Below are 23,075 nucleotides of genomic sequence, written 5' to 3'. Positions count from 1 at the left end.
ATTTTGAAGCATGTCAAACCTGCTGTTCTGAAAAGTGCTATATAAATAAAGCTTACTTACTTTCATGTCCATACACCTTGTGGCAACACTAGGGACAGGCCCTGCCAGTTTGAAAAAAAAAAATACTGTTGTTATTACTACTAAAATTCAGGTTTTAATTCATTTCACATACCTTCTTTTTCAGCTGTCAGCATTCACATGCATTTTCTGCTAAAAATGCATATTCTACATTATTTTGTCTTTGTTGAAGTTTCTTCGCCATCTAGCTGGTGGCCTTTAAGACTTGCTTAAAGGCTGCTTATTGTGGTTGTTTAGAGCTTCCTGTGGAAATGTTTTGTCCCTTTTGAGATACAGTATATAACTGATCTAAATGTTGCCCAACAACAGTCATAAACGTATTAAGATATTTACTTTTTTGGCTTTATTTAATATCCTGCCTGAAAAAGACTTCTGTTCTTTTAGATAAAAATGATTCCAGCTGATGTCAGTGTGAAATAAAACAACATGACCCACAGAAACAATGTCAGACTTCATTTTTATTGAAGAACCTCAGAGAGACTCGGTTCACAGCATCTGATTGGTCAGGGGTGTTTCCTGTTTTATTTGCTGCTGCTGGTCACCATATTTCCAGAGCTGTCCACTTCCTGCACTATGGTGATGACCTTGGTGGTCTTGGTGGTGGTGGAGGTGCTGCAGAAACACGGGACAGAAAAGAACTAATTCACATCATTTGGGCCTTTTTATTAATTTATGTCTCCATTTCTTAAAAAGATTTTTCTTTTCAATGTCAACACTCTGTGAAAACACTCTGAAGTCACCTCTCAGTCTCCCCATCCAGCAGCCTCCTGTACTCGGCGATCTCCAGCTCCAGTCTGGTCTTGATGTCCAGCAGTTCTGTGTACTGGATCCTCTGGTTCCCCAGGTCGGTCCTCAGCTGTTCCAGGTGCTCCTCCAGAGCCCCCACCTGCCTCTGGTAACCTACCAGTATGTTGGCGTAGCGGGTTTTGGTCTCAGCCAGAGTCGCCTCCAGTGCTCCTTTCTGTTCAGGAGGAAGAGGGAGGACGGTCAGGTCAGCTGTTACAGTCAGTCAGACTTCACAGTGAAACACTTTAATACTTTAAAGTCCCCACAAACGGTTCATATCCACATTCCTGCAGATGTTCAAAGAAGTGAAAAGTCAAAGTTATGATAAAGTAAATAAGTTATGTGAGCGTGTTCTCTCACCTTGCTGTTCCGAGCCTGAAGTTTGATCTCCAGACTCTGAAGAATTTGTCGGACCTCTCCGACCTCAGATTTGGACGTCTGCAGGGTCTCAGTGCTCACAGCCACCTCTTTGGTCAGCTCAGCTGTCTGTCGAGGAGAAGTACCAATATTGTTATTGATCAAATATCAGGATATCGGACAGTAGACATTAGTAGCTGTTCTAGAGCTTTCAATCGCAGCTCATGATTGTCGTCAGCAGATGGAGACTTTCAGTCTCAAAACTAAAACACTAAAACTCAAAAGTCAAAAGTTATAAAACTTAAAAATTAAAACTAAAAAAGCTTGAAGTGGTGTTAATTTAACAGCAGGTTTTGGAAAGTAGGGGCAGCAGTGACCTGGTTCAGAGCAGGAAACAAGACTTTATTGTCTCACCTTGGCCTGGAACCAGGACTCCAGGTCTCTTTGGTTTTTAGCAGCAACGGTCTCGTAGTGTTCTCTGATTGAGGCCATGATGGCGGACAGATCCTGCTGAGGAGCGGCATCCACCTCCACGTTCACCTGACCTCCCACCTGGGCCCGCAGAGCCAGCAGGTCCTGCAGGAAGAATCCAGTTACACTTCTGTCTTTTGGTCTTATGATTTCTTTTTCTATCTGGTTCACTGTTCTCACCTCCTCGTGGTTCTTCTTGAGGAAGATCAGCTCCTCCTTCAGCCCCTCGATCTGCATCTCCAGGTCGGTCCGGCTCAGAGTCAGCTCGTCCAGGACCCTCTTCACCCCTGCAATGTCGGCGTCCACCGTCTGACGCATGGTCAACTCGTTCTCGTACCTGAAAAACACATGAGTTGAAACTCACCTAAATGATGACGTGATTGGGAAGAACGAGATCACGAAAAGACATCTTGAACAGGATTGTTTCATGTTGAGGTCTTGACATATGATTGATTTGATGTTGGAGAAAACAAAGTCTCACACTTACTTGACTTTGAAGTCGTCGCTGGCCAGGTTGGCGTTGTCGATGGCGAGGACGAGTGCGGCGTTTCCACAAGCAGCCAATTTGATCTGAGCAGAAAGGAAGAGAAAAACTGTTTGGCTAAAAGTCTTCTTTAGATTCATTCAGCTGTTTTCAAGAACAAATCAACACATTGACTTGCTGCATAGAGCTCTGTGGCCAAAACCAGCAAATTACAAATGTTTTCTATCCCAAAATTTTGAAAACTTTCTCTTAAACGTTAAAATCATAAAAACAAAGAAGCTATATTAACTTAAAACTTTAAAACTTAAGAAATCCCCCCCGCCGCCGACGCCAGAAAGGTTGATTGATATATAATCAGTCAGGTGTTTGTGGTTCATCTCTCTGATGTTAAAGTAAATAAAAGTTCAGCCAGTGAAGCCTAGAGAAACTTCTGACAAGGCACCAACTAAACTTTGTACTAGTTTTCAGCCTTTTTCAAAAATCACAGGAATTTATTTTAATTTAACATATTTTTTTATCTCCTGTATGTGTTTTTTTCTGGTTGGATGCCTTTATTTGGATTCAATTTTTATCTCACCAACACAATCCTTTTCTCTTTTACCAATGTTTCATGTTCTGTTTGATTTTAAGCTTTTATAAATAAACTCTTAAGCTCACCTGGTCCTGCAGGTCTTTGATCTGGACGTTGAAGCTGCTGTAGTTGTGAGCCTCCGGCGCAGCTTTGCTCTCCAGGAACTTTCTGATCTTCAGCTCCAGCTCGGCGTTGGCCTTCTCCAGGCTGCGCACCTTCTCCAGGTAGGTGGCCAGGCGGGTGTTGAGGTTCTGCATGGTGGCCTTCTCGCTGACAGAGACGTCCATGGCGTCGCTCAGCTTGAAGGCACCGCCAGCACTGGAGGAGGAGGAGGAGGACATGGAGATACGGACTCCAGATCCTCCAGCTCCTCCATACACGCTGCCGGCCCTCATGCTCCCCAGGCGGGACGAGGAGGACATGGAGGGGGCCATCATGACGGAGCTCCTCACGGGGGAGGACATGTAGCTGCTGCGGCTGGAGAAGGAGGTCATGGCTGAGGGTCGGCTGGTCGTCGGCTCTGAGCAGAGAGTGAAGAGCTGCTGGGAAGGTGCCTGCTTTTATGCCTCAAAATGAGGTTGGGGGGGCAGTGTGGTAGGTCAGGTTGGGATGCCAAACATGCTGGAGTTGTCACATTATGGCCCCGGGGCCACAAAGGAAACAGGTCTGTGCTGAAGTTGAACTCCAGCAGGTCGGGTGGGTTTAAACAGCTATGACAGCTGCTCAGGGCTATTTGTATGGTCTGGTCCAGTCAGTCCTCACAGAGCCCTGACGACCAGGTCTCAGGTCTGCACACAGGGAGATTTGAGGACAGCAGGAATGTCAGGAGGTTTAAAACCTTAAGTTAAAATGTTCCTTCATGGCTCAAGAAAACACTGCTTTCCCACTGAGGTCAAATGTGTGATGATTTAGTTTGAAGGTGTTGGGAGCTAAAAAGGTTGCAAACCGATAATGTTGGTAAAATAACAAAGAGCCACAAGGTCCAGTAACAAGAACCTGTCTTTGCTCTTTCTAATTTGCTTTATTTTATTTTACCAAATCTGACGGTGTTGGAAAAAGTAATGTGTTCATCAGATTAATGTTGCAGCTGTCCCTCATTCATTCGTATATGCTGCTATTACATTTTACTTTTTCCCATTTTTGCTCAACGTCAAATCTGGGTTGTTTAAAGCATTCAGATCAGCTGTTTCACAGGGTGTGGGTACTGACTCCTCAACACTGATTGGTGATTCCCCTCTTGGCCAATCAGGCTGTGATGAAGCCCATTCTTGAAGGCCTAAGAGAGGTGGGGAATTGCACCCTCAGGGCACTTTGGTCCTTCCTCTGTTTGGTGCAGAACTCATTTTATCAGACATAATGTGCATCTAAATTTTCTTAATTAAATTCCACATTTCCCTCACTTGCGTCTTAGTCCCTCCAACTGGGGATGCATGGAGAGATGCAAGGAAGAAAGACAAAACATAATGAGGAAATATTCTTCTCCATGCGCTCTTTGCTCCCCAGTTGACTATTAGCAACAAAACGTTTGATTGTCTGGTGGTCACGCCTCAAAATGTTAGCTATTTTAAGAGTGGTGCATCCGTTTGAATGGCATTTTAGAATTTTGACTTTTCAGTGTGAGATAAGTCTCTTTTTTGTCCCATTTTGCCTGAGGAAAAGAAGCTGCCTAATAAAAAAATTTTTTATAAGTACTGGTGGCTGAAATAGATCTCAGTCATGAGATCAACAGTTACTCACATAATCACTTCTTCCTCTTAAGTGATTGTGCCTCCAAAATAAAAGCACAAGAACTTTTTTTGCAGCAATTCTTTATGTTGAGTTCATTGAGAGCTGTTCTAAAGGACGTTCAAAAGAATCTCTGGATCCCTCCTCTGAAAAAGCAGTCAGTAAACGCGTGATTGGATGGATTTATGAATGCAGCTCAAACGCCAGGACACGCGCGCGCGCGCGCACGCACGCACGCACACACACACACACACACACACACACACACACACACACACACACACACACACACACTTTGCACATTGCTTTATTGTGAGCATGTGACTTTGACTGCATTCTGGCCCGCCATGTAACGGCTTAAAAAATTGGCCCGATGCCAGACTTATCTGACGACCCCTGATACAGGGTGTTGATCTCCTTAGGCCACACCCTGCAGCATTACGCTAAAACACCTGATATGCTTAAATCCAATAAGCATTAAACTTTATACCGCTTGGAGTTGGAAAATATGCATAAAAATGATTATAGGGTTAAAATACCCGCTTGCCTATTTGTGCACACTGTGTATGCATGTGGACGTTGAGAATAACAGTATTCAGAGTGTTCATAAACCCACTCACTGTTTAAACCACACCCTCAACCTTGTTTGACATATGGCATCAAAATTTAACATATAGCACTCTTTCCACAGAACCCCTTTTTATCTGACCACTATTTAATAACTTTTGAGTTCCTATAGCCGGACTATGCGCCCTTATGCATAAATGCGCTGTAGCTGAATTTAAGGAAGTGATTCTATCGGCCTTTAAATTAATTAATTACAACGTCTCAATCAACTCGTTCTCCCAAGTTTGTGACACAGTGGGAAGTCCCTTGGCGTCAACATTAAACGCTAAAAAAAAAGGTGTAGGATATAAATAACAGAAAAGTCCGAGTAAGGAGGTGGACAGGTGGCTCAGAATCCAAACTTTCACCCAGGACACCTGTGTTCATTTCCCGTGTGAAACAAAAAATACATCATTGTTTTAGTTAGGTTATGTAAGTACTTGATTAATTTTAGTTAAGTCAAGTAAGTAATGTAGTTATTTAAACCTGTAGTTTATTTTTCTAAACCTAAAGAAATGATGATCTGCTGGGCAGATTCATAACACATTGTATTTCATTGGTTGATTAGATTTTGTATTATTTATTTAAATCTGCAAAGTAACTAAAGACAAATGTAGCGGCGTCACAAGGACAATATTTCCAATCATAAAGTTTAAAATGTAAATACTTCACTGCAAAATTAAAATAAATTTGTTACTATGATCTGGAGCCTTTGGGGACCAGAGACTGAAACCACAGTGTTTTAGATGTGGACAGACTGGTTAAACTGGCTGAGGCTGCTTCACTTTCATGTTGTTGGAATGAAGATCCAACCAGACTCTCTGGCACTGCTGCAGGACACTTTGTTCAAAATCAGGACATCGAGGACAAGAAATGAAATAGCTTTGATTGTGAGATGAGATTGTTTAAGGCCTCGACCTTATTTAAGGAAACTCTTTCAGAACTTACCGCAACTTCCAACAGGGTCAATTATTACGGTTTGCATTGTGAATTTTTAATCCTTCTCTTTTATACGTGTAAAACTTTCAAAAAAACATTTTCAAATGTCTTTGCAATTGTTCTATGAAATATATGGAAGCTTATTGACGGCGAGTGTTGCTCAGTCAAGCTGCAACCTCCGGGCATCAGGATCTTTCTCAGTTGAAGTCCACATGAGAAAAAAGTCAGTTCCTGAATATATTGATCTTCTGTAAGGAGCGACTGCTCATGTGACTGTTTAGGATACTATGTGATGTGCATATTTTGTGCCTGCATGTCTTCTGGTTTACCTTCATGTTTACAGCCTGGCAAAAAAATGGTTTAGGTCTCTATAGCTAATCTCCCCCTTCATGACAGGAAGTGGGTGAATTTTTATATAACTCACCTGTTCAACTTATTTTAAGGCTTGAGGGTCTGCAGAATTATGGGTGTGGCCACATTGAGTGACAGATGGGTTGCCCCTCCAGTGGCTTGGATTAACTGGGAGTTAAGTGAGTCAGGCACTTCCAAGATGGAGATGACCACAATCGGTTTTCAGAATCCTATGGTGACGTCACTGACACTACATGCATGTTTTGTATTGTCTGTTCTGTTTTAATGTTCCAGTTCTTGTTCCTGTCTAAACAGACATCTTTACTTAATTACTAAAAAATATAAAACTCATGTTTAAGCTTTATTGTTTTCTTCATGGAATATTCATTTTCAAAATATCCACAAGGCTCATTGGACTTTTTATTGTTTTAATTTGTAAATGTAATATATTCCCGACCCTCATAACCTTTCAGTGCAGCAGCACCTGGTGGCCATCGGAGGAACTGCAACTTCAGACACAGAAGACACAAGAGACAGTGTTTATTTTGAGTATCCGTAACTGACTTGCTTGTTTATTAGTTAGAGTACACCCTGTTGGTGCTCAGAGGGTCTGACTGACAGTCTCTTCGGAGGAGCTGACCACCTTTCCATCCACTACCTCCTCTACAATGGTGATTATTTTCTGGGTGGTGGTGGTGGTGATGGTGGAGGAGGAAGTGGAAGCCACGGCAGAGGAGGAGGAGGAGGAGGAGGAGGAGGAGGAGGCCAAACTGCAGGAGGAAGACAAACGGAACAGTCAAATTTTTATTCATCTCACATTAATAATATATTCAGTCACAGATGGTGTTGATATTTTGTCTCTCTCTGTTGTCACAGTGGGAAAAAAATGTAAAAATAATTTCACATTTTCTGTACTAATCTCGAGACATTCACTCACTTTATAAGTTTCTCATGCAGAATTTTTCACAGGTTTAAAACGGCTAATGAAATAATTTCGTAAACACAGTGTTTGACTCTTATTTGAGCCAATAATCATGCAGCAGTAAAACACCTGGGAACCTGAATAATCAGGTAAGAAATAGGGGGATGGAACTTTTGTCCTGTATTTCAGGGCATTTTTGTCTTTTATCAAGGCCAATTTTATTAAAACATTTGAACAAAATATGAAGTAACATTTTCTTCAGGTAATAAAACCCAGGACTGAAACGCCATGGCATAAAGTAAGATGTGATATCAGCTCACAATATCCTGTAAACAACCCTTTAATTCTCAGATAACTAAAGCTCGCTCACCTGCCGCTGGCCTCTCCATCCAGCAGCCTCCTGTACTCGGCGATCTCCATCTCCAGCCTGGTCTTGATGTGCAGCAGCATCTGGTACTCCTGGGACTGCCTCTCCAGCTCGGCCTTCAGCTGCGTCAGCTGATCCTCCAGCATGGTCACCTGGTTCTGGTAACCCGCCAGCTGCATGGTGTACCGGTTCTGAGTCTCATTCAGGGTGGCCTCCAACGACGCTTTCTGCAGGAGAGAGGAGCTGGATCAGTTTTATTGCCTCACAAAGACACTGGACATAAAAGATGTGATGAGACGTGATGTTCACCATGCTGAGCTGGGACTGCAGCTCGATCTCCAGGCTCTGCAGCGTTCGGCTGAGCTGTGTGGTCTCGGATTTGGACCACTGGAGGGTTTCTGTGCTGATAGCGACTTCTTTGTGAAGGTTTTCTGTCTGTAGAGGAAACAGCACGTTATTAACATGTTGACCTGATGATGGCGCTAGATGGAAAGTCTGAGGATCACCAAAGTTATTACAGTTCATCCTGAGGGGAGCATGAAGGCCTGAACCACATTTCATCACAATGTTTCAGTCTGAACTACAGGGGTGGACGGACAGACGTGAGTCCAAGAGTCTCTAGCGTGGCTAAAATCAGGTCCTTACCTTTGCATTGAACCACGCCTCCAGTTCTTTGCGGCTTTTGGCAACAGTGGCTTCGTAGTGCTTCCTGACCTCCTCTATGACCTTATTGAGGTCCTCTGCTGGAGCCGCATCCACCTCCACGTTCACCTGACCGCCCATCTGAGCTCGCATCGCCAGCAGCTCCTACAAGGTGACAGTGTTTAATGTCATTTAGCCATTTTATTTACCCCAAAACTCTTTTAGACCTGAAAGCCCACTGACCTCCTGGTGGTTCTTCTTGAGGAAGATCAGCTCCTCCGTCATACTCTCCACCTGTATCTCCAGGTTAGCCCGGCTCAGAGTCATCTGGTCCAAGACCTTCCTCAGGCCACAAATATCGGCCTCCACTGACTGACGCATGATCAGCTCGTTCTCGAACCTGAAAAATATGACAGTGAGTTCAGAAAACTCACCTGAATGTTGACATGACTGGGAAGAACGAGATCCCAAAAAGAAAAAAAGCTTGAACTGTATTATCTTATGTTGCTGTCTTGACGCACGACTCGATTGGAGGAAACAAAGTCTCACACTCACTTGACTTTGAAGTCGTCGGTGGCCAAGTTGGCGTTGTCGATGGCGAGGACGAGGGCGGCATTTCCACGAGCAGCGGACTGGATCTGAGCAGGAAGGAAGAGAGAAACTGTGTGAACAATTGGCAGTTTGACTAAAAGGCTTCAATAGATTCTGTCAGCTGTTTTAAATATGTGGAGCAAGTGAACACAGTCAGTGTCTGCATGGAGCTCTGTGGCCACCAGGTGGCTCAAAAATGTGGCGAAAGTTACACAAGAAATGTTACTTTACTTATGTAACTGAACTGACATATGTAATGCAGTTATTTTACCCCAAATCATGATCTTTTCCTGAACCTAAACAAATTGCTGAGTTTCACAACATTAACAACGTGCCGTTTCAAAAGGGAGATATTACAGACCAGATATTACAACGCTTTGCTACGCGATGCAAGGGTAGTCATAGCGCTAAAAGGCAACACCAAGAGGTCTTCACGTTGTGTTGTTTAACTGTAACCCAGTTTTTTAAAAGATTTTACAAAAAGACATGATCTCCTGACGTCACCTCTAACCCTGGTCAAATAATTTGATTGGTCGAACATGTTGAGGTGTGCCTGCAAACACATGCTGCCTGAGAGGCTAAGTTCAGGGTAAAGCGGTCCCACTAGAATCTGTTCTTTTCTGCACAAACTGCAGATTTTCCATCTTCCTGTTCTCACCTGGTCCTGCAGGTCTTTGATCTGGACGTTGAAGCTGCTGTAGTTGTGAGCCTCCGGCGCAGCTTTGCTCTCCAGGAACTTTCTGATCTTCAGCTCCAGCTCAGCATTGGCCTTCTCCAGGCTGCGCACCTTCTCCAGGTAGGTGGCCAGGCGGGTGTTGAGGTTCTGCATGGTGGCCTTCTCGCTGACAGAGACGTCCATGGTGCCGCCATCACTGGAGGAGGAAGATGAGAATGAGGCCTTGGAGATACGGACTCCAGATCCTCCAGCTCCTCCATACACGCTGCCGGCCCTCATGCTCCCCATACAGGAGGAGGAGAACATGGAGGGGGCCATTATGACGGAGCTCCTCACGGGGGAGGACATGTAGCTGCTGCGGCTGGAGAAGGAGGTCATGGCTGAGGGTTGGCTGGTCGTCGGCTCTGAGCAGAGAGTGAAGAGCTGCTTGGAAGGTGCCTGCTTTTATGCCTCAAAATGAGGTTGGGGGGGCGGTGTGGTAGGTCAGGTTGGGATGCCACATGCTGGGCGGTTTCACATCGTGGGCCTGGAAAGCAAACAGGTCTGAGCTGCAGGTGGGCACCAGCAGGTCGGGTGGGTTTAAGCATCTGTGATCTTAGGGGCGCGACAGGTCTTTATACCTGGTGGTCTGGTCCTGTCAGTCCTCTGCTGCTACTTCAGCTGGATAAATTATTTAATCACGGTTTAAAGCTGTGACATCAGAATGACAAAAAGGCCTGGCAGTGCAGGAGCCATAATTTAAGGACATAAATGTGAAATTACTATAGAATATGTGACTTAAGCTTTAACAATACTTGACAATTTTCTTTATAACTTTTTCTGTATTGATCCAATGAATATTAGCAGTATAACGAAGTTGTAAAGTAAAATATGATTTGAAATGTATCTAATTATTTTTCAGGTCTAACCAGAACCAGTTCACAGCCGTCAATTAATCAAGAAATTATCAGTTACAACAATAAATTTTCCCTCAGAGTAACTTTTATTCCTCTCCTCTTTAAGTGAAAGCAGCTCATTGATCAGCAGAATGTGAAACAGCATAAACAGTAAATAACAAAGGACTTAATGTAAGGAGGGGTCATGTCGTACGGGGCGGCGCTGTTCACACACACCCATCAAATTCTGCATAAGCCTCAGTGGAGAAACAGGATTCTATTGGGAAGGGCCACAGTAAACTGTTATGGGCCCCCGGGGTAAAACCTTTTTTACTCTCTGAAATACTGATAAAATATGCTTAAACATTCAGGTCTGCAACAATCTGAGAAGGAAAACTCGCTTATTTTCCCACTGAGGCCAAAACATGTGATGAATTAGTTTGAAGGTGTTGGAAGCTAAAATAAAAAAGGAACTGACAATGTTGGTAGAATAAGGTCCAGTAATACGAACCCGTCTTCACTGTTTCTAATTTGCTTTTAGTAATTTTGCAAAAAGCAACTGACAGCTGTGGAAGAAGAACTTAGATGTTTGCTGGAGTAAAAGTAGCAATACTATAGAGTAGAAATACAAGTACTTGAAGTAGAAGTACTCATAATGGCCCATGTCAGAACAATATTCTATTACTGGATTATAATCACTGATGCATTAATGAGTTCATCAGATTACTGTCTTCTTTAATGTGTGAGGACTGAATGATTGAGAGCAGCTTAGTGATTCCGCTCTTGGCCAGTCAGGTTGTGGATAGTTAGTAGAAGATAATCTTGGTACATTTTAACTATCCTATTTGCAAAGAGAATTAGGTTTTAAAACATTGAGTGTTTGATTTGTAGTAACTATGTCACCAAAAGTGCATTATCTTTAAAAAAAAAACATGTAATCTGACTTTCTGAAGTTCTAATGGTGTCACTTGTAATTGGACTGTCCAAAAAATATTCAAGTGGTAAAGTGCCGCTGCTAGTGTGGCTTACATTAATGTATAATTAGTCAACTTAGCGACATTATTAATATGGAAATCTAAAAGGCCACTGGATGGCAGCAATAGATAAGAAATACACCATTAGAATGTTTTAGAAAGATGAGGTCATCTTAGAAGGAAGTGGAGACCATATCCAAAATAGGAGGAGACTGAGGGCTGTAAAATTCAATGTTGGCCAGCTTTCTTTCAGTTCTTCACACAAAGTTTAACACTGTTTATTTGGATCTCTTTGAGCTATCAACTAGCTAACTACACAGATTTTTTGATCTTGTCAATCACCAACACGGCAAGGCAAAATAAACATTTTTTGCACTTACCAGTTGTTGTTTTGTTGGGATCCTGTTTGTGACGCCATTTTTTTATGGAAATAAAGTAAACCAGGTTCAGGTGTGATGAAGACATTTCGGAGACTTAACATACAGTATCTCACAAAAGTGAGTACACCCCTCACATGTTTGCGAATATCTGATTATATCTTTTCATGAAGAAATGACACTTTGCTACAGTGTAGTAGTAGTGAGTAGTGAGTGTACAGTGTAAATCTTCTGTCCCCTCAAAATAACACATCACACAGCCATTAATGTCTAAACCGCTGGCAACAAAAGTGAGGACACTCCTAAGAGAAAATGTCCTAATTAGGCCCAATAAGCCATTTTCCCTCCCCAGTGTCATGTGACTCGTACAAGGTCTCATGTGTGAGTTGTTAAATTTGGTGTTATCGCAGTGGAAGTTCAACATGGCACCTCATGGCAAAGAACTCTGAGGATCTGAAAAAAATAATCGTTGCTCTACATAAAGATGGCCGAGACTATAAGAAGACTGCCAAGACCCTGTAACTGAGCTGCAGCATGGTGGCCAAGACCATACAGCGGTTCAACAGGACAGGTTCCACTCAGAACAGGCCTCGCCATGGTCGACCACAGAAGTTGAGTGCACGCGCTCAGCGTCATATCCAGAGGTTGTCTTTGGGAAATAAACATGATAACGACCCCAAACACACCTCCAAGACGACCGCTGCCTCGCTAAAGAAGCTGAGGGTAAAGGTGACGGACTGACCTGAACCCTACTGAGCATCTGTGGGGCTCCTCAAACAGAAGGTGGAGGAGCTCAAGGTCTCTAACATCCAGCAGCTCCGTGATGTCGTCATGGAGGAGAGGAAGTGGACTCCAGAGCCAACCTGTGAAGCTCTGCTGAACTCCAGGCCCAGGAGGGTTAAAGCAGCGCTGGAAAATAATGGTGGTCCCACAAAGTATTGACACTTTGGGCTCAATTTGGACATTTTCACTTAGGGGTGTCCTCACTTTTGTTGCCAGCGGTTTAGACATTAATGTGTGATGTGTTATTTTGAGGGGACAGCAAATTTACACTGTTATACAAACTGAACACTCACTACTTTACATTCTAGCAAAGAGTCATTTCTTCAGTGTTGTCACATAAAAAGATATAATCAAATGTTTACAAAAATGTGAGGGGTGTACTCACTTTTGTGAGATACTGTAGCGTTGTTTAGATCTACAGAGAATCAAGTGTCCAAATAAGGTTATTGTTCACCCCTCCATACATGTGTGAGGAGTCTATTGGTTATTGGTTCAAATTAAGATGTGAGAGATAAAAAGAAACTGCCAGTCAGAATATTGTTGATGTTTCAGAATATGTTAAGGGTGTCCATAAAAGCTGGACCCAAAAGCACGACAGAGCCAGATCACAGTTCACAGTTCAAGGGAGTTTATTGAGGAATAAACAGTTCGCTGGGGGCGAGGGAGTTGATCCAGGTCCAGATAGGGAAAGCTGAGTGAGGTGGTTGGGCTGAAGTAGTGAGGGAGAAGCAGGTGAGGTTCTGTGAGAACAAGGGAGAATTAACAAAGATTAGTAGAAGCGAGGGAAAGTCACAAACACGGGTTCCCTGCAAGAGCAGGCCAAGGTGTGTACCACAGAAGATACGCAGACAATCTGCCAAATACTGGTGTGCTGGACAGGGTAGATAACAGGCGCTTGATTGGAAACGAGGTGCAGGTGTGTGGAGACACAGTGCAGGAGCCAGGGAGGAAAACCACGCCCACCTGCAAACTAAGCAACTCACAGGGGAAAACAGACAGACAGGCACAATAGGATGGGGAAACAACAGAGAACAAAAGGTAAACAGAGGAGAGAGACCAATGGATACAACAGAATATGGTTCATGTTTATAATAAGGTATGAAGGACCCCGCAACTTTTTTACTTTATCTTTTTTTTTTTATTCAATTTGGAATTGTATTTTTTATATTTGTATATGTAGAAGGGTTCTTTTCTTGAATATGTTCCTATTGATGTGTGCTGCAGTGTTAGTTGATGCACAACAGTAGTAGGATATATTGGAATGCTCTGCACAGTTGTTACCACCAGGTAGCGTTGGTGAGTGAGAGGGAGGTGGTGGCAGTAGAAGGAGAGCTATTCTTCCTCTTTCTGTGTGTTGCTCCTCATTTTCATGAGGAGGAACAGCAAGAGGACGTTTTAGCGTCAGGCAGCCGAGAGCTTACAGACATGTTAAAAGTTGTTGTATACTGCTTGATGCTGTGGAATACGGGAATAAAACACAGCTACAAGTTTGTGCCTGTCTGTGTTTCACTATGCTTACCTGGATTACCCTAAAGTCACACTGTGTGTCATTCAAGCCACATGCAACACTTTAAACATAGAGCCAGTCAGTCTGTATGTAAGGAAACAAAACCTTGGGTCACCAAATGGACAACAGAGCTGCCTTATCAAGACAGCTGCATTAGTCAATTGACCAAGCAGGCGGAGAGGAGAGACAGAGTCTGACCTAGAGTTTTGGAGAGTCACTTTTGGCTTCCTTTAGCTCAGCAACCCTATCATGACCAGGTGCCTGCACCACTAAGCAGGATCTGAACTTATCCAGGTAACTTCGGGGTTAACCCTGGGTTTTCAGCACCACGACGGTGGTTCACTTCTTACCGGGGTAGATCTCCATGGTAACTTATGCTCCGGAGCAGGTTCTGTTCCAGATAAGAGATCAACTCTGTGAGAAACGCCTACTGACCAGTCAGCTCTCTTGGAAAATGACCTCAGCATCTGTAGGAAAATCCCACAGACTGTTTTATCCAACAGGCTGCTTTATGTTTGCAGCGGTGATGTGGAGAAACTCTTGACTATAGCGATATAATCCTACAGAGACTGATTAAAAGCCTCAGGCTATTGTTGCCTACAGGTTTTTACAGCAGGATCAGCCCACTTACTGCTTTGAAATGTGTTGAATATTTTTTTAATTGCTCCCAGTTTGTTTCACACAGACTGACGCAGCTGTTAAAATAAATAGGTTTTATTTTTCTTAAGTAAGGCTGAATATTATGAGCAGTTTGGTAGGGATACTGAAATACTAAATTTTAATATGAACGTAGGCTATTTATTTAGGTTAGTATAGCTTTCTACAGAGACTGTAGTCAAGTTCCGCCCCAGCTTTGCAATGTGGGCTCAAAAGGCGGGACGGTGAGTTTTCAGCAGCCTAAATGTTGAGATTCAGTCTTTCAACCACTATTTGAGCACATTTTATGGCATGAATGGAGTTTACGTTTCATTGCTTTATGAGGTTAATTTAGAACCTTGTTTGTTTTTGTATTATTGTCTCTTGGGTATTATTGTCTTTACACTTGTTAAAGCACTTTGTAACTTGTTTTTGAAAAGTGGTCTACAAATAAAGATTTTTATTATTATTATAACAATGTTTGGAACACTTTTGAGTGTGTTAAATAAATTAATCTAATTTTTGAAGTGAGGAGATGTTTTTTAAAGTGAGGTGGAACGACACAAATCTTTTAATGTGGAAACACAGCCGAGCTGAAAGAATAAGGCTGATATTTTCATACAGCTCATAAGAACACTTTAAATCATTGGAATATTATAGACTACGGCTGTTTATTCACACTGTCTGTGATTTTCTGTTTCCTGCATGTGTCAGCTGCAGCCGTGCTACTGTCATATTTCTGTAGTGTTACAGTTTAATCCTCGTTCGTAAAATATGACGCTCTGCTGACAGTGGACTTATTGGTCATCTGCTGCTAACTCCGCCTCTTTTATGTGAGCGCGCTCCCAGCTGGATTGGGAAACCCTGGGTTGACTTACCGAGTTGATAACCAGCTTCGTGGTACCGCTTATCCCGACCGCGATTGTTAGGGTTAGTGAAGTCAGATAACGAAAATATATCCTGGCTATGTTGAACTCACTTTGTGGTGCAGGCCCCAGGGGAAACTTGTCATTGTACCCCTATATTCCTTCACAGGCAGAGCAGACCTCTGTGAAGGTTTTGCTAATCGTACCACCTCAGTGACACATTGTCAGATCTTTCATTATAGTGAAAAACTCTATCTGCTTGTGTCTGGATTAGTTTTTTATTTTTATTATTCTGATCTGTTACTACTTACTTGATATGGTCCATGTTTTGTGTTGAGCATCTTGTGTTATGTCTGTTCCCCTCAGTAATCTGCCTGCCCGCCAGTCTCTCTGTTTTCCCTGCTGTCTCTCTGTCTCGTTAACCCTGATCCCTGTCACCTGTGTTGCTCCCGCTCTGCTCGTTAGTCCGTGTGTATAAATGTTTGGTGTTTCTGTTCATTCCCTGTCCGGTCATTGTAGCTTTTTATGACGCCACGCCACGCTTTTCTTGAGGCCCTTATGTTTGAATAGATGTGTTTTGTCATGATTTTTTGTAGCATGTTGTAAAATGTTGTGTTTATGCGTGGCTGCTACCTTGGCCTGATCTCTCTTGTAAAAGAGATTTTTGACCCTCATAACCTGTCAGTACAGCAGAACCAGCGATTAGTGACCATTAGAGGTACAGCAACTTCAGACTCTTAAGTTTGAACAGAAGACACAACTGACAACGTTTCATTTTGAAGTGCCTCAGCAAGCTTTATTTTGTGTGATTAATTCTGTGTGAGTGTCCCCGCTTGGTGCTCAGAGGGTCTTACTGATGGTCTCCTGGGAGGAGCTCACCACCTTTCCATCCACCACCTCCTCTACGATCTTAATTATTTTCTGTTTGGTGGTGGTGGAGGTGGTAGAGGTGGTGGATGAGATGGTCAAGCTGCAGGAGGGAGACAAACAGCACAGTCAGATTTATATTCATCTCACATTAATAGAATATTTAGTCACAGATGAGTTTGATTATAATTTCACATTTTCTGTACATATCTTTACAAGTTTTTCACAGGCTTACAAAGGTTGATATACAAAGAGTTTTGGACCCTGATTTGAGTGCATGTTCATGGAGCAGTAAAACTCTCAGCTGGAAACCTGAATAATCAGGTAAGAAATAGGAAGGAAATGTACTTTATCACTAGAAGGAAATTTTTTTCCATTCCTTTGATGTTTTGGGGCATTTTATTTTAATTAAATTTATGAAGGCTAATTCTACATTTTAGCAAAATACAATGTTTTGGTTTGAGCAAAGTAATGTATTTTGCAGGTAATAAAACCCAGGACTGAACCCCCAGAAGATCTGGCTTCTTCTGGCATAAAGTAAGATGTGATATCAGCTCACAATATCCTGTAAACCTTTAATTCTCCGATAACTAAGGCTCGCTCACCTGCCGCTGGCCTCTCCGTCCAGCAGCCTCCTGTACTCGACGATCTCCATCTCCAGCCTGGTCTTGATGTGCAACAGCATCTGGTACTCCTGGGACTGCCTCTCCAGCTCGGCCTTCAGCTGCGTCAGCTGATCCTCCAGCATGGTCACCTGGTTCTGGTAACCCGTCAGCTGCATGGTGTACCGGTTCTGAGTCTCATTCAGGGTGGCCTCCAACGACGCTTTCTGCAGGAGAGAGGAGCTGGATCAGGTTTATTGCCTCACAAAGACACTGGACATAAAAGATGTGATGAGACGTGATGTTCACCATGCTGAGCTGGGACTGCAGCTCGATCTCCAGGCTCTGCAGCGTTCGGCTGAGCTGTGTGGTCTCGGATTTGGACCACTGGAGGGTTTCTGTGCTGATAGCGACTTCTTTGTGAAGGTTTTCTGTCTGTAGAGGAAACAGCACGTTATTAACATGTTGACCTGATGATGGCGCTAGATGGAAAGTCTGAGGATCACCAAAGTTATTACAGTTCATCCTGAGGGGAGCATGAAGGTCTGAACCACATTTCATCACAATGTTTCAGTCTGAACTACAGGGGTGGACGGACAGACGTGAGTCCAAGAGTCTCTAGCGTGGCTAAAATCAGGTCCTTACCTTTGCATTGAACCACGCCTCCAGTTCTTTGCGGCTTTTGGCAACAGTGGCTTCGTAGTGCTTCCTGACCTCCTCTATGACCTTATTGAGGTCCTCTGCTGGAGCCGCATCCACCTCCACGTTCACCTGACCGCCCATCTGAGCTCGCATCGCCAGCAGCTCCTACAAGGTGACAGTGTTTAATATCATTTAGCCATTTTATTTACCCCAAAACTCTTTTAGACCTGAAAGCCCACTGACCTCCTCATGGTTCTTCTTGAGGAAGATCAGCTCCTCCTTCAGACCCTCGAGCTGCATCTCCAGGTCGGTCCGGCTCAGAGTCAGCTCATCCAGGACCCTCTTCAGACCGGCGATGTCGGCCTCCACCGACTGACGCATGATCAGCTCGTTCTCGTACCTGAAAAACACGACAGTGAGTTTAGAAAACTAACCTGGATGTTGACATGACTGGGAAGAACGAGATCACAAAAAGACATCTTCAATAGGATTATGTCATATTGCCGTTTTGATGCACGACTTGATGTTGGAGGAAACAAAGTCTCACACTCACTTGACTTTGAAGTCATCCGTTGCCAAGTTGGTGTTGTCGATGGCGAAGACGAGTATGGCGTTTCCATGAGCAGCGGACTGGATCTGAGCAGGAAGGAAGAGAGAAACTGTGAACTACTAGCAGTTTGGTTTCATTGGATTCATTCTGCTGTTTTAAATATGTAGAACAACCAAACACATTCAGTGGCTGCAACGAGCTCTGTGGCCACCAGGTGGGTTCAAAACCCAGAAAATTTCAAAGTTATTTTGTCATTTAAAAACCTAAAGAAACCTGAAAGTCATAAATTGAAGTTATATAAAGTTTAAACAATCAAAGTTTAAGATCTTTATTCTAAAAAGTGTCACAATCAACTTAGAATGACTAAAGTAATATTTACTAATTTTGTTTACTCTGTGAGTTTAGAAGCCCATGTGGACTTTGTTTAATCTCATCAGCACAAATCTTTTTCTTTTAAATATTTTTTTATGTTTTGCTTTCAACTCCTACTTTCAACTAAGATATTTTACAAAAAGACATGACCTCCTGACGTCACCTCTAACCCTGGTCAAATAATTTGATTGGTCGAACAGGTTGAGGTGTGCCTGCAAACACATGCTGCCTGAGAGGCTAAGTTCAGGGTAAAGTGGTCCCACTAGAATCTGCTCTTTTCTGCACAAACTGCAGATTTTCCGTCTTCCTGTTCTCACCTGGTCCTGCAGGTCTTTGATCTGGACGTTGAAGCTGCTGAAGTTGTGAGCCTCCGGCGCAGCTTTGCTCTCCAGGAACTTTCTGATCTTCAGCTCCAGCTCGGCGTTGGCCTTCTCCAGGCTGCGCACCTTCTCCAGGTAGGTGGCCAGGCGGGTGTTGAGGTTCTGCATGGTGGCCTTCTCGCTGACAGAGACGTCCATGGCGTCGCTCAGCTTGAAGGCACCGCCAGCACTGGAGGAGGAGAATGAGGCCTTGGAGATACGGACTCCAGATCCTCCAGCTCCTCCATACACGCTGCCGGCCCTCATGCTCCCCAGGCGGGACGAGGAGGACATGGAGGGGGCCATCATGACGGAGCTCCTCACGGGGGAGGACATGTAGCTGCTGCGGCTGGAGAAGGAGGTCATGGCTGAGGGTCGGCTGGTCGTCGGCTCTGAGCAGAGAGTGAAGAGCTGCTGGGATGTCGCCTGCTTTTATGCCTCAAAATGAGGTTGGGGGGGCGGTGTGGTAGGTCAGGTTGGGATGCCAAATATGCTGGGGTTGTCACATTATGGCCCCGGGGGCCCTAAAGGAAACAGGTCTGTGCTGAAGCTGAACTCCAGCAGGTCGGGTGGGCGCGACAGCTCTTTATACCTGGTGGTCTGGTCCTGTCAGTCCTGACATCCAGTCAGACCACAAACCCCTCCCAGGTCTGTCCACAGGGAGATTCGATGACAGCAGGAATGTCAGGAGGTTTAAAACCTGAAGTTAAAACGTTCCTTCATGACTTGAGAAAATGCTGCTGTGAGCACTTAAAGCAAAGAATGATTTGTACATCTCAGCTATTTTTTATACATTTAATTGGCATAAAGACTTGAAACTGTCCAGTGTTGAACATGATTTTATGTTACAATAATGTGATTTCCCCCTTTTTCCTGACTTATTCATGACTCCTCCGGTCTATCTGGCGACCCCTTTAAAGAAACGTTTGTCAATAATCAATAGTCAAAGTCAAGTCATTTTGTGTCAATAATTATATCTTTTACTTCTTTCCTTAAACATCTACCTTTCGACCTCTTTAGGGGTTTTTTAAATAGTAAGAAAAATGTACAGAGCTTGGTTGGTGGTTGTCAAACATTTCTCAGGTGGGGATTATGTAATGTTTTTGTACATGAAGGTACACAGAATTTTGGTTGGGTTCTAACACTAGAAAAAGTATTAGCATATAAATACAATATCAGAAGTTAAAGAATAATATTTAATATTGGATTATAATCACTGATGCATTCATTGGTTCATCACATTAAGATTAGAGCAGTCCCTCATTCATACATATTTGCTGCTATTACATTTTACTTTTTACTTTTTTTGCTCAACATCAACATTCCTCTGGGGAAATGCACCCCTGAATGATCCCAGATTACCAAGGAAAGTAGCATTGAACTATCTTGGTATGATGCATTGTTAAACTAGCAAACATCTGAAGTACGACCGTTTACCAAAACTGTCGTATCTTGTTTGTACCACCAGGGTTTGGACAAACTTAGTTTGAACCAACATGTTTCCAGGTGTGTTCGTTTGACTTTCACAGCACGAAACTCACAAAACGTTGTCATATTCTGCCTAAATATGTCAGTTGTGACCAATATAAAGTAACATTATTATGCTAACTTATTATTTAGGCTTTTCATATTATAGTCATACCGGCATTAACAAGAAAATAGTGTTAATGAAATAAACAATATAAATAATATATAACCTAATCATTTTATTTAACTTAAATATAGGCTATAACTTAGAAGAAAAAATTAAGAACTATTAGCGTTTACAAGACATTTAGTAAAATAGGTTTAATCTGCAAGTATCTACGGTTCAACATTTTAACACTATTATGAATCCCTTGGCCACAAATGATAACAAGGTAAAAGTGCTTTTATAACTACATTTAAAAAAAGCTTCACCTTAAATATGTTTGTCCAGCAGGATTATCTAACATTCCCTGCTTAAAACACATCCACCTCCACACTGCATTTTCTGCTATCTGTGATGTAGTCACCGTTAGCTAAGCTTCTAGCCACAGGTCAGGAGCTGTAGTTCCAACTATGCAACTTAACGACAGTTCGTTGGAACTATTGTTTCGGTGAACACCTGCATTGTTTAATTATGGTTTGTACCATGTAAGTTACCAACTTAGTTACCTCCGGAGTTGGAACCAAGGAAGTTGCTACCGTAGTTAGCAACAGTGCTTTTGGGAAACGCACCCCAGATCAGCTGTTACACAGGGTGTGGTTATTGACTCCTCTACACTGACTGAAGGCAGCTTCGTGATTCCCCTCTTGGGCAATCAGGCTGTGACAAAGCCCATTCTTGTAGGCATAACAGAGATGAGGAACTGCACATCAAGGGCCTTCTGGACCTTCCTCTTTCTGGTGCAACTCAAGCCTACCATCAATTTAAACCTAAACTAGATTATAACTCATCTGAAAGCCTTGTTCTTAGCGTTTCACATCCAACCTGGAAATCACTGCAGCCAATCCTGTTTGCTGTAGTGTACCACCCTCCTGGTCCATATTCCGAATTTTATCTGAAAATATTTCAATATTCATGGGGACGTTGACAATGATAGCTAAATTTAGTCCTTCCCAAACTGATCATCATGTTAATAGTCTTGCAGGCTCACTGCGAATGACACTTGACATTGTTGCATTACATTATATATATTGTATATATGTCAGGGAAACACTGGGGGATGTGTCATAGTGGGGAATTGAACTCGGGTCTCTCACACCAATGGTATGCGTCTATTATAAATAAAGATTATTATTATTCATTGCGCCATCACCACCCCGTTACTTGCCCCTCTAAAACAAAGAAGATAATAAAACAAATACGGTTTGGTCCATGGTTAGACCCCCAACTTGAAAATTAAAACATCGTGGAAACTTGAAAGGAAATGGCGTTCGACTAATCTTTTTTTTTATAAATTCACTACTATGATCTGGAGCTTTGGGGAGCCTGAGAGGGCCCCCGAGGCTGATATAGTGTAACCACAGCATTCTAGTTGTTGACAGACTGGTTAAACTGGGTGAGGCTGCAGACTGATATTTACATCTAACCCACCTGTGAAAGAAAATTCTTCCAAGAAAGAATTACAGAGTCGAAAATGTGATGAATCATGTTTTACACGGACGTCAGGAGAGACACAAAAATATCTCCCCTTACATCCTCTCCAGTACAGAAACAACAGCAAATGATAATCACACACAAATGTTGATTTTGTCCTTGGCTCTTCCGTCACAAAGACATGCAAATGTATGTATATAGCAAAGAATGTCGCCACTGCCCCTGTAGTGGCACCTATTTGTCTGCTAAAACCTCACCTCTGCAGACGGCTATTGGAAGAAAATGACTCTGATATTTAATCCCTGCTGCTATCTCTCAGGTGACTATTAAACGGATTTGTTCGAAACCTCTTTCCAAAGTTAAATACAATGAGTCCTGATCTACAATCTAAAATAATTATTTCTAACCCACCCTAACATTGTATTTCCACCAGTGTTAGTGTGAGCCGTGCAAATGACCAAATATGTGCAGAGAAATGATGGTGACTTGACCCCGTAGAGACGGCACACAGTGGATCGGTCTGACATCTGACCACATGAACTACAAAAAAGGTCAGTTATTACTCTTTGTGTTGGGAATTTTTAATTCATGTTTTTTTTATCTATAAACTTTCCCAGAACATTTTCAGATGTCTTTGCAATTGTTGTATGAGGTAGGAAACATGTGGAAGTTTAGTGAGGACGATTCTAAGTACTGCTCAGTCCATCTGCAACTTTCGGACATCAGTTACAGTCTGCACGAGAAAAGTGAGCTCCTGAATATATTGCTGTTCTGTAAGGACTGACAGCTCATGTGACTGATGTGATTTACATATTTCATGCTTGTATGTCTTATTGTTTATCCTCCAGTAAACATGTTAATACAGTCTGGTCTCAATAGTTAATCTCCCCAAACATGACAACTGTATGGTGGTAGAATTTCTATGTAACTCACCCGGTTTATATATTAAGGCTTAAAGTTCTGCATAATTGTGGACGCGGCTACTTTGAGTGACGGGTGGGTGCCCTCTTTGTGGCTTGGATTAACAGGGAGTTAGAG

The 23,075-nt window shown here is 42.9% G+C and overlaps 3 protein-coding genes and 1 long non-coding RNA gene across 5 annotated transcripts; 1 reads left to right on the top strand and 3 right to left on the bottom strand.

The window, feature by feature from the left end:
• Positions 1–561: 561 nt before the first annotated feature.
• LOC119895764 (keratin, type I cytoskeletal 50 kDa-like) lies at positions 562–3,641 on the bottom strand. The gene is made up of 7 exons (XM_038709069.1): positions 2,834–3,641; positions 2,180–2,262; positions 1,873–2,029; positions 1,636–1,797; positions 1,225–1,350; positions 819–1,039; positions 562–690 (listed from the first exon to the last, which is right to left on the bottom strand). Exons 1-7 carry the CDS (start codon positions 3,239–3,241, stop codon positions 600–602), a joined length of 1,248 nt encoding a protein of 415 aa, XP_038564997.1. The 5' UTR covers positions 3,242–3,641; the 3' UTR covers positions 562–599.
• Positions 3,642–6,857: 3,216 nt separating this feature from the next.
• On the bottom strand, positions 6,858–10,454 carry LOC119895748 (keratin, type I cytoskeletal 13-like). 2 transcript variants are annotated; one of them, XM_038709057.1, is made up of 7 exons: positions 9,549–10,454; positions 8,855–8,937; positions 8,543–8,699; positions 8,303–8,464; positions 7,967–8,092; positions 7,668–7,884; positions 6,858–7,097 (listed from the first exon to the last, which is right to left on the bottom strand). In XM_038709057.1, the coding sequence occupies exons 1-7, from the start codon at positions 9,942–9,944 to the stop codon at positions 6,970–6,972; spliced, it is 1,269 nt and encodes a 422-aa protein (XP_038564985.1). In that variant the 5' UTR covers positions 9,945–10,454; the 3' UTR covers positions 6,858–6,969. The 2 variants fall into 2 exon arrangements, with proteins under 2 accessions (XP_038564985.1, XP_038564979.1); XM_038709051.1 differs by lacking the exon at positions 6,858–7,097 and having other exon boundaries at positions 7,657–7,884.
• A 5,885-nt stretch (positions 10,455–16,339) lies between these two features.
• On the top strand, positions 16,340–17,145 carry LOC119895743. Its single transcript, XR_005443095.1, has 4 exons — positions 16,340–16,403; positions 16,671–16,775; positions 16,936–16,988; positions 17,080–17,145. It is a non-coding gene; the product is annotated as an uncharacterized LOC119895743 (long non-coding RNA).
• Positions 16,354–20,112, bottom strand: LOC119895734 (keratin, type I cytoskeletal 13-like). Its single transcript, XM_038709032.1, has 7 exons — positions 18,935–20,112; positions 18,249–18,331; positions 17,939–18,095; positions 17,699–17,860; positions 17,363–17,488; positions 17,057–17,280; positions 16,354–16,554 (listed from the first exon to the last, which is right to left on the bottom strand). Exons 1-7 carry the CDS (start codon positions 19,340–19,342, stop codon positions 16,425–16,427), a joined length of 1,290 nt encoding a protein of 429 aa, XP_038564960.1. The 5' UTR covers positions 19,343–20,112; the 3' UTR covers positions 16,354–16,424.
• Positions 20,113–23,075: the final 2,963 nt, after the last annotated feature.

The sequence above is a fragment of the Micropterus salmoides genome, unplaced genomic scaffold (genome assembly GCF_014851395.1).
Source record: "Micropterus salmoides isolate LMB-PRFRI ecotype aquatic unplaced genomic scaffold, ASM1485139v1 Ms_hic_scaffold_10, whole genome shotgun sequence".
Classification (NCBI taxonomy): Eukaryota; Metazoa; Chordata; class Actinopteri; order Centrarchiformes; family Centrarchidae; genus Micropterus; species Micropterus salmoides.
This window is presented reverse-complemented; position numbering and strand designations above follow the sequence as displayed.